Raw genomic sequence first — 12,404 nt, 5'->3', positions numbered from 1 at the left:
CTAATGTTCAACAGTAGGTAAATGCAGATCAAGCGTTTGAATGAGGAACCTTTTTGTCTATTCACAATTCATTCTAGATGGACCCCCGCTAGTACGAATGTATCCACCATTGGGTAGAAGTGCAGATGAAGCAGTCTTCATAGTAATCAAGATGTCAACATGGGTGGCAGTACATTGTGACAATACCCTGCCAGTGAACACAACATCAGCCAGGTGTAAACCCATTAGATTTAGGGTTTGACTCCAGGCAGATGCTTAATTTAGGTGTCCTTTCCTTTGTAAAATGCAGAGTTTTTTTGTATTTGCCTTCAGTCATAGTTACAAATGAAAACACACAAAGTCATACACTGTTACGAATACCAGTGGTGGGACAATAGCGACCCTATGTTATCCCTATGATCCTACAGCCTGACAGTATTGGACTCTAAGTGCATGATATATGTATACATTTCAGCTATATAGTCTATGATTAAATCTGTTCCTCACTTGTGGCCTTCTGCGGCCAGATTTTGCTTTTGTTGTACACTTCTCTATCTGGAATATTGTGCCCACGTGTCCTATTTTTCACTTTCAGTCTAGAAATTGGCACTGGTATGGATAAAACCATCTCCATACAATGTGATGAATGCTCATTCCATATCATACTAAATGAATGTCTTTTTTTTTTTTTACTCTATAGTTTCTAATGGAATGAACCATTCCCCTCCATCTCTGCACGGAGCTCCATCTCCGCCGCAGCGCTCCAGCAATGGCCCTTCATCATCTTCTTCCTCATCTCTAGCCAATCAGCAGCTGCCTGCCACGTGTGGAGTAAGGCAGCTCAGCAAACTAAAGAGGTTCCTCACCACATTACAGCAGTTTGGCAATGATATCTCTCCGGAGATTGGGGAGAAGGTCCGAACCCTTGTTCTTGCTCTGGTGGTAAGTTAACGTTAAGAACATCTGAAGGTGAAGACGATGTTCATGTAATGATTAAATGTATTACTGTAGGCTCTCCTAGCTGGGGTGAAATTAAAACTTTGATCATTCTTGGAGTTGTAGTTCTGAAATAGCCACAAGTTGTAAACAACTGCTAGTCATAAAAACCACTATGGGGGCATTAACAGATAATGGAAAACCATATAGATCCATTGTGGGCTTGAGCTCTGACCTGAAATTTCACCCAATAACTCCAGTCCTATGTGGTCATTTTAACCTCTCATATGTTCTGCAGAATTCCACTGTAACCATAGAAGAATTTCACTGCAAGCTCCAGGAGGCCACCAACTTCCCCCTCCGACCATTTGTCATCCCATTCCTCAAGGTGAAAATTATAGCTACGTTCTCCACTAATCTATGCTAAGAGACAATTTACTTACTGGGTTAAATTTAATCTGGATGCTGATTTTATTTTCAGGCCAATTTGCCGCTTCTCCAGAGGGAGTTACTGCACTGCGCGCGTGCTGCCAAGCAAACTCCTTCCCAGTACTTGGCGCAACATGAACACATCCTCCTCAATACTAACACGTCTTCTCCATCTGATTCATCTGAGCTGCTTATGGAAGTGCATGTGAATGGAAAGAGACATAGCCCAGAAAGGTAAAGGTTTAAGAGAATGCACAATATGATGTCTGCGGCTCCTTGAAGCTCATCAAAGAATGTTATAGATTAACATCTGTTGTCTTGTTTGTAGGAGAGAAGATAATGTCTTTGAAAGAGAGCCTTTACCCCCAGAGCCCCCAGTCAAGAGGGTGTGTACCATCAGTCCAGCCCCCCGACACAGCCCAGCTCTTTCTTTGCCCCTCTTGAACCCCTCCAGCCAGTTTCACCCAACCCCTCCTCCTCTGCAGCACTATACTTTGGATGATATACCAGGATCACAGTTGTACAGAGAACCACTGGGCAAGATTGTGGAATGCAGAGATGGGAGAGAGCGCCACCATGCTATAACAGCAGGTAATTACCACACATCCTTCTAAGTATGTTTTATAAAAAATCCTTAATTGTAGTTGTTATTGCTTACAGTATACCCGTATTCTTCTGTCTGTAGGGATCAATGGCAGCTTAAACAATGGTTACCAAGAAGAGCTTGTAGATCACCGGCTGACGGAGAGAGAATGGGCAGAGGAATGGAAACATCTGGATCATGTAAGGCCTCTCACACATTTTTCACTTGTGGAGAATTTAAACTTCCCTACAGCCCCTCCATTTATTTTAATATAGATGCTGCAACTACTAAGAGAGAAACTGAAATTTACCGTATTTTTCGCCCTATAAGACGCACCTAGGTTCTAGAGGAGAACAATAAGAAAAAAATTGTTTTCATTCGACCTCATATCAGCAATCAGACCCCCAATGTTAATCCGACCTCAGCTCACAGCCCAAATCAGATCCCCAATGTTAATAATCCCCAACATATCAGACTCTCACCTACAGTGGAATCCTTCAAAAGAAACCTGAAAACCCACCTCTGGTTGTAGACAAGCCTACAACCAGTGACCCTGCTGCATCTATACCGCCATGACCAACTTCACCCGCACCTACTATGTCCTTCTTCCATACCATGTAGCTTGTAAGCCCTCACGTGCAGGGCCCTCTCTCCTTCTGTACCAGTTTGTAACCTGTCTTGTTTATGATTAGTGCAATTGTCTGTATTATGTATGTATACCTCTTCTCATATGTACAGCGCTATGGAATGAATGGCGCTTTAATAATAAATAATAATAAGATCTCAGATCAGACCCCAATGTGAATGACCCCCAATTAGACCTCAGATCAGAGCCCAATATAAAGACCCCCAATCAGACCTCAGATGAGACCCCCATGCCTCATATCAGCCCCCAGCCATATGTACTCCGCCCCCCAGCCATATGTACTCCGCCCCCCAGCCATATGTACTCCGCCCCCCAGCCATATGTGAGCAGCCCCTAGCCATAATTCAGCCTCAGATCACAAAATAAAAAACCCACTTACCTCTCCTGCTCCTGGATGCCGCCGCTCCTCACATCACAATCCTCTTCCTCCTGCTGTCGCCTGTGCTGTGAACTGGCGCGCACAGTGTGAGGTCACAGAGCACCCTCACGCTGTGCGCAGCCTTCACAGCCGACAGCCGAGGACCAGGAAGAGGTGAGTACAGAGCCTTCACTGCTTCATGGTCTTCTGGTATTAATGAACGCTTCCATAATGTAAAGTATTTGCCCCATAAGACGCAGGTGCATTTTCCTCCCACTTTGGGTGGGAAAAAGTGCGTCTTACGGGGCAAAAAATACGGTATTGTTGTTTCAGCAATTCTCTGATAGATGTTAAAATGTTGTTTGCTTCTCTTTTGTGACCAAAAAAGAGTTGACCACTTTCTGGTTACTTGTGACCAATGTGTATGGGGCACTAATATAGCCTCTCTTGATATTCTGTGTCATTTTCTATATGTCAAAAATGTTCTGTGCTGTCCACATAGAGGTCCTGTCCATAAGATGGCCACTGATGGAGGGTCATGTGACCAGGAAAATCCTCTCCATGTGATGTTTCTCTATTCACACACGGCACCTGCACTAAACTTCCAGAAGTGCAAGAGCAGATGGCAGGTTCAGTGTATTTGAATGGAGGAGACCTCGGATGGAGGTGATTTTCCTGGTAACATGTTTCTCCATCAGCAGCCATTTTATGGACAGGACCTCTATTTGGACAGCACAGAATAGTTACCTAACAAGTCATGGCTTCTGAAATATAGAAAACGGTGCAGAATATAAACAAAGGGTATATTAGTAAGTGCCATATAATCATCTTACATACACATTGGTCACAAGTAGCCAGAAAGTGGACAACCCCTTTAAGCAATATGGAAAACTGGGCAAATTCCTAGCCTCCATTATCTAGACACCTAGGTGCAACCAAAAGGCCCCAGACACGTAAGAGAAACGTTGAACCCATACCAGACGACTCTCAGCTGTTTGGCAATACCTCTGGTGCTGGAAGCAGACAGCTCCATCTATTTCATCACTGCAGCACTTCTCCCATTGATTTTCTTAGGATAGAGTGGACAACCCCTTTAACTGAAGTATTTGGTTTGTTTTCAAGTAAAACATGTATCTGTATAATATATTGTAACTACAACATCTTAACATGGCTTGCAGAACTTCTTTCTTTGCTCCCCATGTCCTATTATCTGTTAAACTGGCCCTGGCCTCGGTGACATCAGTTTGATATAATAGTTTGCACACTATGTAACACATGGAATTCTTCCTTTATGTGTGTGTTCACTGTTTGTCACAATGTTCACCATCTTTCCTAACACTACAAATGGATAGTACTACTTGATGTTTCCTCCATTATAATGCATGTACTGCCTCATTCATTTACTTTGTAGAGCTCACAGCGCCCTCTTGTGTTTAAGAAGACATTAACTATTTTTGATTCCGTGGTTTTTGTATAGGCTTTGAACTGCATCATGGAGATGGTGGAAAAGACAAAACGCTCTATGGCTGTACTGCGGAGGTGTCAAGAAGTGGACAGGGATGAGCTGAATTACTGGAAGCGACGTTACAGCGAGTCTTCTGAGCTCCGGAAAGGAAGTGAACTTTTAAGCAGGCAGCACAGTCCAGCGTCTACTGACTCCGGCACCAGCGGTAAGAACATATCTCCTAACGTATTTTAGTGGCTTACAGTTTTTTAGTGATTGTTGTAGTCGGTCTACTGTGTTTGTACCTTGTTGCTTTCACCGATTGTGCAGGGAGAGGGGCGCGGGGCTAGAGATGGAGATGGAAATGACAGCAGCAATCAAAGTGGTTGTAGTCCTCATGGTGGGTCTATGCCTGCAGCTGTTGGAGGGGTATAACCCTTCTTCCCCTCAGGGCACACCATGGATTTTGGGGTCTCCTGCCTAGTGGTGGCTGGGGTACCCATGATGTCAGATGTACAGGTAACGGGGGTCTAAGGCAGGAGAACAGGGGCCTGGGATATAGGGGGTCGGATATAGAAACCAATGGCTTGGTTATGGTAAAATGAAGACTCCTTTACTGAATCGATGATAGGTGTCAGAGTGCAAATACAAACATTAGGCACAGTCCTCAGGTATGTCACAGAGTAGTTTTTCCCCCCAAATGCTGTGTATAGGGTATGGCTACTATGGTGGTTCTTCTTGAGTCTCTTTACAAAGATTCATGCAATCTTTCCAAATGACCAAAGGCATGCAATTTCTCTCGATATTTCTCTGCAATTCCTAATCTGCAGGGTGTATTTCTAGATTGTCGGTGTCAGACCCCCACTGATCAGATATTGATGACCTACCAGAGAATAGTTCATCAGTTAAAATATCGAAGAAAACTGCTTTCACTGTTTACTACCCATATACAGCCTTTTGGCACGCATAGTAAAGTTACATTACTAATTTGTACTACTGGAAGTGCATAGTTAGCATACGCTAACAGTAAACCATAGCATTATCCCTTTAGCAGTGAACCAGAGGGTCACTGCAATTGGAATACTAGGATCACTAGAGGCAACCGTTAGCATACTAAGAAGAGAGAGACACCCGCAGCAAAGATCACCTGGGCCTTCTTTATGGTTTTGTCACCCAGGAAAGAAGAGCCTGCTTTTTGTCCCTTCCCTTTATGGTCTGTCCATGGCCCTTGAGCCTATTCACCTCTCACTCACCAGACAATTCCTCTGGGAGTCCACCATCCACATGAGCTGCCTCCATGGTATACTGTATATACCTTTTGGAGGCTCATACTACTAAAACTCAACTTACCAATTCTGAGGTTTCATTGTCATGCAGCTTTTGTCACACTCACACTGGAACAAGCAGCAATTTTCTTGCTGTCAAAAAATACAGAGACCCTCATGGAACCCAAAAAGACCCCATTTAAGTCAGTGAATTCCATCAGTCAGACGATGGATCCATCATGGAAATAGCCTAAGGTTACTTTCACACTAGCGTCGTTTGAATCCGGCGTTCAATTCCGACACCGGAACTGCCCGCCGGATCCGGAAAAACGTGTGAAAACTGATTACATTTGAATCCTGATCAGGCTTTCGATCACAATGGAAAAATGCATTGGAAAAAAACGGATCAGCCATTTATGGACTTTAACTTTTTTTTTCCTATTTTTCGGGTTTAACATGCAAAAGCCGGATCCGTTTTGACTGAACACACGGCGCCGGATCCGGCGTTAATGCAAGTCAATGGGAAAAAGGCCTGATCCAGCGTTCAGTCAAAGTGTTCAGGATTTTTGGCCGGAGGTAAAAATACTGCATGCTACGGTTTTCTGAAAAGCCTGATCAGTCAAAAAGACTGAACAGAAGACATCCTGATGCATCCTGAGGGACGGACTCTCCATTCAGAATGCATTAGGATAAAACTGATCAGTTCTTTTCCGGATTTGAGCCCCTAGGACGGAACTCAGCGCCGGAAAAGAAAAACGCTAGTGTGAAAGTACCCTAACTCCGTAGTATATAATAATAATACATCATCTCTGCGTTCAGAGCTGAAATTAGAATTTTTTTTACAATTTGGATAACCTCTAATTTTGCCCATTCATTTGACATAAATGCGAGGGCACAATTCTCAGTTAGCATTTTCGATTCCCTTTCTCCCTGGTAGCCACCAACTATGTGGTAGAAGCATAAAGGTCAAATTCCTCCCCAACCCTACAAAGGTTGAGGCTGAGAAGATAAATAAGATGATCCCTTAGGTGCCTACCAAATGTACACAGTGGGGTCCAAGATGGAGGGTGAATAATTTCCTATACTTTCCTCCATGCAGACTCTCAGAGGGACTTTGGAAGCCGAACTGGAGGAAATTATGTGACTGAAGAAATCTGGCGGAAAGCAGGTATGGTCCATTGCCTATTATACTGCCATTTGAGTCGTCGATAGAATAGTATTTTTGGTGGAAATACTATTAATTATATTTATACAGAATGTTTCCCACTTACAATAATAATACAGTAAATGTGACTTTCCTCCTCTCTACACAGAAGAAGCTGTAAATGAGGTGAAGCGGCAGGCTATGTCTGAGGTACAGAAGGCCGTATCTGAGGCCGAACAGAAAGCATTTGAGATGATTGCTTCAGAGAGAGCCAGAATGGAGCAGACTATTGCAGATACCAAGAGGAGGGCGACCGAAGACGCCATCCTTGTAGTAAATGAGCAGGAGGAGTCAACAGAGGTATGGAATGGACTCGTGTTCCTGATCCTTCTTCTCTAGATATCATTGTGGGGGTTTCAGCCTTCATGTCATCAGAAGTTTAATGCAATGTACAGTGGTGAACTTTGGTTAATCTGTAGAATGGACCAAAATGGGCTAAAATGTCCCATTCTCTCTGGGAGGAGCAGTAATCTCACCCCATCTTCTTTCTTCTTGCCCATCGATTTGACTAGCTGTGATTATATCATAGGGAGGGGTAGTTACATGGAGAAGAAGGTGTGAATAGACATTGCTGAGCAAGTTTTAATGTTTAGGTGAATTACACCACTCCTGCACCAGTGGGCAAATTCCCCACTGTTGATGGTGCTATTGATTTTAATGAAGATTGTATAAATAGAAATGCAGTGAGCGCCACCTTGTGGCAGCAGCTAGCAGACAGATTTTTCATGGAATGGGAAGCGTTTATGGGGTGAATGGAAGCCAAGATGAGGAATCTGGTTTCAGTGCCAATCTTTCTGATCTGACCAACCGAGCTGTTTGGGACAAACTGGTTGCTGTGACAATATTTTTCAAGGGATGTTATGCAGGCCGTCCATACCAACCAGTCTCCCGATCATTAAGGTCTTCAGTTCAGGGCTAAATTCATGCTAAGCTCAGGAAGAAGAAGGGCAAGTATAATATGTCATGTGCCTGTATTTTATGACTGCATACTATGACTAGGGTTGGTGATGATTTAATAACCAAGTGGAGCTTTTACATAGTTACCTAATCCTTGTAGTTTTATGATCTTACAGTCCTTTTATGCTTCTTTGCAGAGCTGTTGGAACTGTGGTCGTAAAGCCAGCGAGACCTGCAGCGGGTGTAACATTGCCCGATACTGCGGATCATTCTGCCAGCACAAAGACTGGGAAAAGCATCATCGTATCTGTGGCCAGAACATACATGGTCCTTCCAAGGCACTAACTCCTGTCCGTTCCTTAGTACCCAAACCCTCAGAACCCATTTTGCTTAGTCCTGGCATTGAGAGGTCCTCTGGTGCCACCTCACGCTCTTCCACTCCTGCATCTGTCACCGCTGTCGAAAGCTTGTAAGCGGGGGTTCTACCTTGTCTTGTGTCTCTTGTGATTTCTTCCACCAACTTGGACTTTGGATTATACTAAAAGAATATATAAATGAAAAACTTTTTTTTTTTCTGAACCCCTGTGAGATATGTATTTGCCATATTGTTTACCTGGTGGACCAAACCATTTACATAAGCGTTCACAAGACATAAGAAACATGGAAGAACTGCTGTCACAAGCAAATATCATCCAAATAATTCTCTGCCCGTTGGTAACCACCCACTGCTGGGGGTACATGGTGGCAGACCACATACAGTCATCTGATGGCCCAGTCTTGGTTCTGAAGATGGAAATCTACTAGTAATAAGATATGAACTTCTTAATATGGCTGAGACTCAAAGACTAAGAGACCGAACTACACCAAAATGGCAGCACAAGACATCACATTGCTCCTGTGCATGTTATTTTTAATGTCTTTGTTGTACATTTGTCTTCATTTTTTTAGCTGAAATTAATTGTGTCCTTGTGTAAAATGGCTGCTGCTAAGCCCCTTCACTAATAATGGAGAATAGTAGATCAGAAATCCAGGAAGAAAACACGCTCAGTTAAAAACTGTTACTCACAATGGATGAAGCTAATGAGATGCATTGTGGGAGACTGGCCTCTAGTTCCTGGGTGGAGACCTGAAGTACCAGACCAGTCATGTAAAGATGGCCGTAAAGGAAAAATGAAATTTGCTGTACTGTTCCTATGCAAAATGGTTCACATACATGTTTCACTCTGAGATCTGATTTTAGCTTTACTGTTCTTTAAATTTGGTAGGTTACTAATTGTGTTACCAGTCTTTAAAGGTTATGGACACCTTTGGGATAATTTTTTGAATGATTGCATTTTTGCTCATTTTTGGCTAAAAATAATTTTTTGGTTAGACATTATTAAACATTTTCAGCCGTTTTTGAGTTATAGGGGTTAAAAATCAGTGTATTTGCAGACTGTCCCTCCTGAGTTCCGTCAGTTGATGGATCATGTGAAGAATTGTCTCTGATCTCTGTTTAGCTATAATGAGTGTTTATGAGATCAGGAGATCACAGATAAGGCTTCACATGAGCCATCAGCTGACGGGACTGAGAGGTCATACTTTGCAAACAGTCTGATTTTTATTTATTTATTTATTTTTAACCCCCATACTCAAAAATGTCTGAAAATTTTAAATTTTGACCAAATGAAAAAATATATTTAGCCCAAAATGAGTAAAGCGCGATTGTTAAAAAAAAATTCCCCTAAGGTTTCATAACCTTTAATTACAAGACATGGTAAAAGGAATCATTCTTAAGAATTTAGATGCATGGAAGCAAAAAACAACATAGCCAAAGTTGCAGATATTGCTTCAGAGTCTTGGGTGCTTCTAAAGAATCCAATTTAAGGTCCTGGGAGCTGGGAACTTTATCAATCAATGGGTCCTAGCACCACGAAAATGCACAAGCTGTTACACCAATGAAATCAATGCCTTTCTTGTGATATCTGAAGTGGCAGAGCCGAAGAGATCTAACCACTATGTGAGTAGCGGGATCTTATCTCTCAGGGTATTGGTGGGGGTCCCACCTTCTAGATCTTCAGCATGCTGACAAGATGATTTTAAACTTAGGTGAACCCTTTAATCCAGCACGTAACCCATTAAGGGACGGAAATGATCGCATCAAGTGTTGGCTATAGATATGCTTTAGCATCAGGTTGCCCTGTGTGCTGTGTTCTGGTAGCGCCAACCCTTGGCAAGGGTATTTAGAAACAGGACCAAATGTAAGATTTGCCCTGTGTGAATGGGAGGCCTAGCTACGACCTTTGCATGTTGCTCTCTATGATCATTATCTGTGTTGGTGTACCATTTTAAATGTAGCAGAGCTGGCTTTGTCATCTAATACTTGCATAGTAGAAAACTATAGGTTTACCCACAGCCACTGATAACACAATCTAACAAGCTGGGTGAAAAGATAAACTCAGTCCTGCTCCATCTGTACAAGACCAACCCTCATCCGTTCGGGCTGCAGTTATGACATGGTGCGTGTTATGCAGCCATTTCACATATATCCTGCACCCCCCTATCTTTGTCAGTTGTAAAACTCCCTTGGTGTCCAAAGACGAGGCGCCACCAAATGCAAATCCCATTGTGTCTGTCTTGGAGTCATCTATTTTTCTACACAAATGTCCGTAGTCCTATTTAAATGTGTGTGTTTATGATTTTTTTTTTTGGTTTGCTTCACGGCTGCGTCCTTAAAAGAAGCCCAAATTTTCTATATTATCAGATATTTCATTTAAATGCTATGTAAATGTGTATCCTGTATGGATAAGCTAGGCGTTTATTACCAGGTTTATTCAATAAATTCTGTTTTATCCACCTCTATGTAATGATGAATTATTGTATGATCTAACCCCTTAATGACGAAGCCCATTTTCGTTTTTGCATTTCAAAAACATAATTTTTTTTTATTTTCTGTCCACATAGCCATATGAGGGCTGATTTTTTTGCACGGCAAGTTATATATTTTTTAATGGCACCATTTAATTTACCATGTTTAGTGTAGGAAAAAAGGAAAAAATCCTTTGTGGGGTGAAATTTAAAAAAATCCACAATTCAGCCAAATTTTTGGGGGGTTTTGGTGTTACGGCTAGGGATGAGCGAATCGAATTTGGATAAAACATCCGAAGTTAATTCGCATAAAACTTTGTTCTAAGGCTAAATGCACACGAACGTATCCGTGTCCGTTCTGTTTTTTTTTTTTTTGCAGATAGGATGCGGACCCATTCATTTCAATGGGTCCACAAAAAATGCGTACAGCACACAGTGTGCTGTCCGCATCAGTATGTCCGTTCCGTAGCCCCGCAAAAAAAATAGAACATGTCCTATTCTTGTCCGTTTTAGGCATTGTTACAATGGATCTGCAAAAAAAAAAAGTTGATGGCATACGGATGTCATCCATTATTTTTTGGGGGCGGATCCGCAATTTCCGGACCGCAAAACACATACGGTCGTGTGCATGTAGCCTAATACTGTAGAGAGCAGGAGCTCCGTACAGTATTATAATGTATTGGTTACGATGAGCCAAACGTATTGCTTTATGAAGTTATGGCGCGAAGTCCCGCGATACTTCACAAAGCAATTTTTGGGTCAATAGAGACAATATATTCTAATACTGTACGGTGCGCTATCTCCGTACAGTATTAGGCTACTTTCACACTTGCGCTTGATCGGATCCGTTCTGAACGGATCCGATCATATTAATGCAGACGGAGGCTCCGTTCAGTACGGATCCGTCTACATTAATAACTTAGAAAAATTTCTAAGTCTGAAAGTAGCCTGAGCGGATCCGTTCAGACTTTCAATGTAAAGTCAATGGGGGACGGATCCGCTTGAAGATTGAGCCATATGGTGTCATCTTCAAGCGGATCCGTTCCCATTGACTTACATTGTAAGTCTGAACGGATCCGCTCGCCTCCGCACGGCCAGGCGGACAGCTGAACGCTGCAAGCAGCGTTCAGCTGTCCACCTGGCCGTGCGGAGGCGAGCGGAGCGGAGGCTGAACGCCGCCAGACTGATGCAGTCTGAGCGGATCCGCTCCATTCAGACTGCATCAGGGCTGGACGGAGGCGTTCGGGTCCGCTCGTGAGCTCCTTCAAACGGAGCTCACGAGCGGACCGACGAACGCAAGTGTGAAAGTAGCCTTAGAACAAAGTTTTATGCGAATCGACTTCGGATGTTTCATTCAAAGTCGATTCGCTCATCCCTAGTTACGGCATTCACTGTGCACTAAAAATAACATGATGTCCTTATTCTGCGGGTCAATGTGATTACAGTCATACCTTTAAAAAAATTTCATTTGCATCCCCATTTTCTGACAGCCATAACTTTTTAAATTTTTATACTTAGATCTGTATGATGGCTTGTTTTTTGTGGGACGAACTGTCGCTTTTATTCATACCATTTTTGGAGTGCGACTTTTTGATCACTGTTTAATTTTTTTGGGGGAAACAAGGGGACTAAAAAAAAGGGGCGAATTTTTGTGTGGTTTTTTTTTCCGTTATGGCGTACAGACGTGAATATTTCAGACATTTTTGGACAAATCGATACCTGATGCATGTTTATTTTTGTATTGATTGTTTTTTTATGTAAAATTGGAAAAGGGGAGGGAATTAAATGTTTTATATATTTATGTTTTTTTCCCAAC

General features: G+C 42.6%; 1 protein-coding gene across 4 annotated transcripts in view; it reads left to right on the top strand.

Moving 5' to 3' along the window:
• CBFA2T2 (CBFA2/RUNX1 partner transcriptional co-repressor 2) overlaps positions 1-10,582 on the top strand; it is a 36,450-nt gene extending 25,868 nt beyond the window's left edge. For all 4 annotated transcript variants that reach the window (XM_044298414.1, XM_044298413.1, XM_044298415.1 and 1 more), the window contains 9 exons: positions 680-921; positions 1,214-1,303; positions 1,397-1,578; positions 1,673-1,935; positions 2,030-2,127; positions 4,409-4,601; positions 6,740-6,808; positions 6,954-7,144; positions 7,939-10,582. In XM_044298414.1, coding sequence (XP_044154349.1) covers positions 680-921; positions 1,214-1,303; positions 1,397-1,578; positions 1,673-1,935; positions 2,030-2,127; positions 4,409-4,601; positions 6,740-6,808; positions 6,954-7,144; positions 7,939-8,214 — 1,604 coding nt within the window. In that variant the 3' untranslated portion in view covers positions 8,215-10,582. The remainder of the gene's footprint in view (positions 1-679; positions 922-1,213; positions 1,304-1,396; positions 1,579-1,672; positions 1,936-2,029; positions 2,128-4,408; positions 4,602-6,739; positions 6,809-6,953; positions 7,145-7,938) is intronic.
• The last annotated feature ends 1,822 nt before the right edge of the window (positions 10,583-12,404 follow it).

Source organism: Bufo gargarizans, chromosome 6, assembly GCF_014858855.1.
Source record: "Bufo gargarizans isolate SCDJY-AF-19 chromosome 6, ASM1485885v1, whole genome shotgun sequence".
Lineage (NCBI taxonomy): Eukaryota > Metazoa > Chordata > Amphibia > Anura > Bufonidae > Bufo > Bufo gargarizans.
The sequence above is the reverse complement of the archived record's forward strand: the minus strand, read 5'-3'. Positions and strand labels throughout refer to the sequence as shown.